A 7,063-nucleotide genomic window follows, 5' to 3' on the forward strand; every position below is an offset into this window, starting at 1 on the left:
TTGTTTTTCTTCAATAATATTCTATTGGAATAAAATTCTGAAAGAGTATCATTTAACAAAAAATATTCTGATACAATAAAATCGGTAAAAATTGAAATTGAATTAATTAAAAAATTCAGATTTTTTTAAATTAGAAAAATTAATCAATTCTAAAAATCCGAAAATTTCCTTTTATAAATGTAGATAATTTTCCAAAATACCCTTTTGCTAAAAATTGTGTGATTATATGGTACATGTTACCCCATTGTAATATCATACACTCTCAAATTATGTCTATTAATTAATTTCATCCGCTGGTCTAGATCTGTGCATTCTGACACACAATACTTAGTAAAAACAAAATAACCTAAGCTTATATATATATATATATATATATATATATATATATATATATATATATACATATATATATATATATATATATATATATAGGGTTAGGTTCATTTGAGACCACTTATATTTTGTGAGACCGTGAGACGCATTTGTTTATTTTTTTTAATTTTTTTTAATTTTTTTTAGTTAATTCATGTTCCGAAAATAATATTTAAAAAAAGAATTTTTTGATTTTTCCATTTATTTTGCATTTTAAAATTATTTTTAGAATATGTACAGTGTAATATTCTATTTAGAATATTTCACGTATTTTTCAAAAAAAATAGAATTTTTTTTTTTATTTTTTTTAATTTTTTTTAAATTTTTTTTAGTTAATTCAAGTTCCGAAAATAATATTTAAAAAAAGAATTTTTAGATTTTTCCATTTATTTTGCATTTTAAAATTATTTTTTAGAATATGTCAGTGAAATATTCTATTTAGAATATTTCACGTATTTTTCAAAAAAAAAAACGGAATTTTTTTTATTTTTTTTTATTTTTTTATATTTTTTTTAGTTAATTCAAGTTCCGAAAATAACATTTAAAAAAAGAATTTTTGGATTTTTCCATTTATTTTGCATTTTAAAATTATTTTTAGATTTGGTCTCACGGTCTCACAAAATTAGAATGGTCTCAAATGAACCTGAACCTATACATATATATATATATATATATATATATATATATATATATATATATATATATATATATATATATATATATATATATATATATATATATATATAGAGAGAGAGAGAGAGAGAGAGAGAAAGAGAGAGAGAGAGAGAGAGAGAGGTAAGTACAATTGAGAAAATTAAAAAAAAAAGTTGAGAATGAAAGAATTATTATCAGCCATTCATTTATTTTTGGCACAAAAACCTTCATCGGACATAAATGGGAAAGGAATACATATGTGCTTTCCAACAAACCATGTTTCCTTAAACTATGCAAATCATTACCTTAATATATACAAAAACATAGGTTTTTCGTTTTTTTTTTAAGTTTTTAATGAGCCATTTTTATCGAAAAATGATTTTAAATATATCAAAATTCATTATCCATTTCCGTCGGTACGCCTAAGTATTTTGCATCAAAATAAATGTGTGGCTGAGAATGATTCTTTCATTCTCAATCTTTTTTTTTCTCGATCGAAATAAAAACCTGAAAGGTATCTTAAATACTTAAATATACAACTTAAAGTATTCTAATCATCTTATGACATGCTTCGTTCATAAGGGATCATAATTACTCCTTACACTAACCAAGACTTCATATATACCAAAATCAATTTCAAATAATATTTACAACTTAGATCTTACCTAAAACATAAAAGTAATAAATCTTATGTTTAAGAACCTTAAATCCAAAATAATTAAATAATAATCCTATGATTATGTAATATCCCAGGCTAAGTGTGTTTCCTTTAACTCAATGAAGTTAATATTAACAACACTTAACATATTCTGATGTATTTTGATGTTTCCTTCATGAATGTGAAGAGGAATAGTGTTTATGATGTCAGATGTGTTTTTTTCAATAAATGTCATTATATTTTTTTTAAATCAATTATGTTTTCTTAATAATCTACTCTCTCTCTCTCTCTCTCTCTCTCTCTCTCTCTATATATATATATATATATATATATATATATATATATATATATATATATATATATATATATATATATATAGATTTTTTTCAATAAACCTAATGAAATCCTTAATATCACTCCAAATTTCATTCGTCTTCTTCGTTCTTCTGTTGCATTCACCTTTTAATAAATTTTAAGATTGATTTTTATTAAATGCGTGTAAATATGTTTATAATTACATGCTACTTGTGAAATTCGAAAAGTCAAAAAATAAATATAAAAAAAATATAAAATGAAATATTCTTAAAGGCCCAGGACGAACCAGGCCCTGTGCAGCTGCCCATTTTGCCCCCCCTCTAAGCCCCCATGTAAAAAATACACCGATGAATTAAAACAAGTTAGAATTTAATAATCGACATTCATATAGTGTCTTTCTTTCTTTTTAAATTTCATTAAAAATGCAAATTTAAAACCAATAAATTACAATAAAGTAGAACTTAATGACTATTATCTTTTTTTTTTCCATGTTCTATTTTTTTTCTAATTATTTACTTTCCAACTCTCTAAGGTAGAAAATGACAAGAAAATTGCAGTTCTTCATATGTATAGAGAGAGCATATAGAAATAATATATTGTAACACATATTTTGATTTAATTTTTTATTAAACTTATTTTAAAATAATGTTTAGTGTATGTTAAATATCATATATTTTAATCTATTTTACTTTTAAAATTATTTAATTTGATAATGTACACTTTAAATTTATATCGATTACCAAATAAGTAGTCAGCATGTTATTTATTATTATTAAATATGAAGATAAAATAGTCATCTATTTATATTCGGATAATAATGTAAAAAAGAAATAATGTTCATATCAGCAACACTATATTTGTTAAAATATCATTATCCATTATTGACATTTATCATTTCATGACTTAACCAAAAAAAAGGCCTAACCCACACTATCCAAAATGCATGCAACGTTGAAAGACTAAGATGAAATCCTGAAAAATAAGATCAAGTCCTAAAGACATGTTAACCCTTAATCAAATTTGTCAGCTAGCATCAACAAAGCATTTGCAAAAATACCAAAAACAACTTAATACTAAGTTTTAATTAAAAAAAAAACAATGATAATAAATTCAAAACATGTGCTTTTTAATCAAATAGATAATTATTGAATCGGGGTTGTCTGGTTATTTGAGGCCAAAATCATGTTTATGTTTGTCATTTTGCTCTTTTAATACACACAACAAATGTGGAGAGTTTTAAGAAAATGTAGTATAAGAAAAAAAAGGTTGATCATATCATAAAACCAACATGGAACCTGCCTACCAAGGTTCATGAACCTCAACAACCCTCAAAACCCCACCCGAAACTTTAAAAAATTTATAAAAAAATATTTATCAAGTAAAATATTATATCTATCAGTCTAGAAATAGAACATACCAGCATAACTATTTCATTTCATAAATCGATAAAAAAAAAAAATTAATTAAATAGAGCGCGTTTAACACTTATAACACTGATATTTGTTATTGTCCGTTATTATGCTTTAAAACACTTATATAAAACAAAAGCTCACAAAATTACGTTTCTTTATTATGTTGGATATCATGTCATATGATAAATTGTGGGAGGTAAGTTGACAAATCAAAAATTGGTATATTCTTTTCAATTTTATAGATGAATGGTATATTACGAATATAGAAATTTATACTACTAGAATAATAATTTAAAATCTTTATTAATATGCTAAAATGTCGTAAAAGTTTTATTTCCTAGAATAACATTTTACTGAAGTTTGGAATCCCTATAAATACCAAATCAAATCTAACATCTCCTTCCACAAACTCACAGCGACTACAAAGTCTACAAGTGCATACATCCATTGACTTGATACTGAAAGAAACTATGCCTTCGTCTTCTTCTTCTACAACTGCAACTGATTCAGTTGCCATAATCTCCAAATGCAAAATTCATCCAGACAAAAACTCCATAATCAAATCCTTGAAGCTCTCAGTTTCTGATCTTCCTATGCTCTCTTGCCAATACATCCAAAAGGGTGTCTTGCTCTCTCAACCTCCTTTGCCTCCCCACCAACTAATTCCCCTCCTCAAACTTTCTCTCTCTAAAACCCTGTCTCATTTCCCGGCCCTCGCCGGCCGCCTCTCCACCGACGACAAAGGGCATGTCAACATTATCTGCAACGATTCCGGTGTGGAGTTCGTTCATTCCACCGCTACCCATCTCTTCACACATCAAATTCTACTCCCCAATTGCGACGTTCACCCATGCTTCAAGACTTTCTTTGCTTTTGACAAGACCTTGAGTTACGCCGGGCACCACCAACCAATCGCCGCCGTGCAAGTGACAGAGCTTGGGGATGGGGTTTTTATTGGGTGCACCGTTAATCACGCGGTGGTCGACGGGACTTCCTTCTGGAATTTTTTTAATACTTTTGCTGAGATCTCGAAAGGGGCCATGAAAGTAACGAACTCCCCGAATTTTTGCCGGGAAAATGTTTTTAACTCTCCGGTGGTCCTGCCACTTCCCGACGGTGGACCGGCTGCTACGTTTTCCGGTGATGAGCCGCTGCGGGAGAGGATCATACACTTTAGCAGGGAATCAATCTTGAAGATGAAATTCAGAGCCAATAATCCGTTATGGAAACCCCAAAACTCCGATCTGAACGATGCAGAGATTTACGGGAAGGCGAATAACGACGGTAACGGAAAACCTAACGGCACGTTAAAGCCTAAAAGTGAAATTTCGTCATTCCAATCACTTTGCGCTCAATTGTGGCGTTCTGTAACACGCGCGCGTAACTTCCACGACACCAAAACGACGACGTTCAGAATGGCTGTTAACTGTAGACATCGATTAGATCCTAAGGTGGACCCCTTTTATTTCGGTAACTTGATCCAAAGCATCCCAACCGTTGCTTCCGTTGGGGACCTACTTTCACATGACTTGTCGTGGGCAGCCAATCAGCTCCACCAAAATGTGGTGGCACATGATAATGCTACTGTGCGCCGAGGTGTGAAGGATTGGGAAAGCAATCCAAAGTTGTTTCCTTTGGGTAACTTTGATGGTGCTATGATAACCATGGGAAGTTCTCCCAGGTTTCCAATGTATAACAATGACTTCGGGTGGGGTCGGCCCATGGCGATTCGCAGCGGTAAGGCTAATAAATTTGATGGTAAGATTTCGGCTTTTCCAGGTCGTGATGGTGATGGCAGTATTGATCTTGAGGTAGTGTTAGCTCCCGAGACCATGGCCGGTCTTGAATGTGATCAAGAATTTATGCAATACGTGTCTTAAAGATTGTTTATTGAATTTTATTTTAGACATTTTGTTATCGATCGAATTCTATAGCAAATTATTGTATAAATATTTTGAAATAATGACGATTAAATTAAAAAAGAGTGATTAAATTTTCTAAGACGTTGGTTTTTAATTTTCTATTAAAAGAAAAACTTAGTTTTGTTGGTAAATATATAATTGAAAAGAAGGGAGGATTATCATAGTTTATGATAAAAGTTTATAATTAAATAAGTGATTTAGTTATTAAATAAAATTTATATTAAAAAAAATTTATTTATATTTTCGATATTTATGATAATGATTTAAGTAAATCACAAATGTACATATAATAATAAGACTTCTGTATTTTTCATTTAACAACGACTTATTAAAAGTTAAAAGCTCATATGATACATATACATTAAAGTCGGTACGAGTACTCACAATGCCATAGGCATGGTGGTGAGGCGACGGATAACCAAGACATGCACACTAGGTTGCCTCCAGTGGAGCGATAAATTAGAGCCACGTTGTGTGGCTTTATGTGGTTTGGACCATATCTTTCAACAGAATATATGGCTCTTGTGCCTCTCTCCATTTCTTGTTTTTCTTTCTCTTTCAATGTTGTGTGGAGACCACACCATTGTTAATGTATGTGGTGTTGATTATTGATGGTGATTTGGAGGAAACTCCCGCCCTTGGTGTTGGGAGTACTCCAGATGACCTAAGTTATAGAAAGGTAGGTCATCTTTTAAAGATTCGATTACAATAAAACCAAACGGTATCCATAACTTCCTTATATGTTTGGGATTCATTATTCAATACAAAGGTCATGTAATGAGGTCTAAAATATTTGGCTATTTTTCCCAATTTGCTTTTTCTAGGTTCTAGGTTCTAAGTTCTCTTCTTGAACCTTGGAAGAACTCTCTTCATTTGTCTGTAAATTTTTGTCAACAATGGTTTCATTCAGTCCATCATCTAAAGGTCTTTTCCTTGAACATGAAACCTTTTTCCCTTTATCTTGGTAAGGAAATACATTTTCAAATAAATCAACCTCTGCTGATTCCATGGTATTGTTATGGGTATCATCAACATGTGATTTGTATAAAAGAAACTTATAAACTGCACTATTCATGACAGGTCCAAGATAAATACAATTTATGGTTTTTGGTCCAAGGTTGTAAGAGGGTAATCTCCCTTTCCACGGATGATAAGGTGATTTATCACTCTTTTTATGAGGAATTTTATTAAGTATTGAATTTGTTGCAAGACATGCTTCTCCCAACATATTATGTGGTGCTCTAGAAGTTATTAACATTTAATTAATCATGTTTTTCAACGTTCTTTTCTTCCTTTCACCCACTTCATTTTGTTATGGAGTATATGGAGCAATTTTTTGATGTGTAACACCATATAAAGAACAAAAATCAACAAAGTCTTCGAACTCGTATTCTCCTCCTCGGTCCGACCTTAAAATTTTGATCATGTTGTCAAGTTAATTTTCAACTTCAACCTTATAGTTCTTAAAATAGTTCAAGGCTTTATCTTTGGTATTTAACAAATAAATATAACAATACTTTTTGCAATCATCTATAAAAGACATATAATAATTTCGTACTCATCTTTTAGGTGTAGCTCTAAAATCACATAAATCATAGTGGATTAAACCAAGAATGTCATTAGATTTTTCTATTGATTTATGAGGGTGTTGAGAGAATTTCGATTCTACGCAAACCTCGCATTTCATAATTTTTTCTAATGAACATTTTTGTAACATGCCTAGTTTTGTC

At 30.0% G+C, this 7,063-nt stretch overlaps 1 protein-coding gene across 1 annotated transcript; it reads left to right on the top strand.

The window, feature by feature from the left end:
- Positions 1-3,803: 3,803 nt before the first annotated feature.
- LOC111890645 (protein ENHANCED PSEUDOMONAS SUSCEPTIBILITY 1) lies at positions 3,804-5,412 on the top strand. Its single transcript, XM_023886750.3, has one exon. It carries the CDS (start codon positions 3,882-3,884, stop codon positions 5,289-5,291), a length of 1,410 nt encoding a protein of 469 aa, XP_023742518.1. The 5' UTR covers positions 3,804-3,881; the 3' UTR covers positions 5,292-5,412.
- Positions 5,413-7,063: the final 1,651 nt, after the last annotated feature.

The sequence above is a fragment of the Lactuca sativa genome, chromosome 5, assembly GCF_002870075.4.
Source record: "Lactuca sativa cultivar Salinas chromosome 5, Lsat_Salinas_v11, whole genome shotgun sequence".
NCBI lineage: Eukaryota > Viridiplantae > Streptophyta > Magnoliopsida > Asterales > Asteraceae > Lactuca > Lactuca sativa.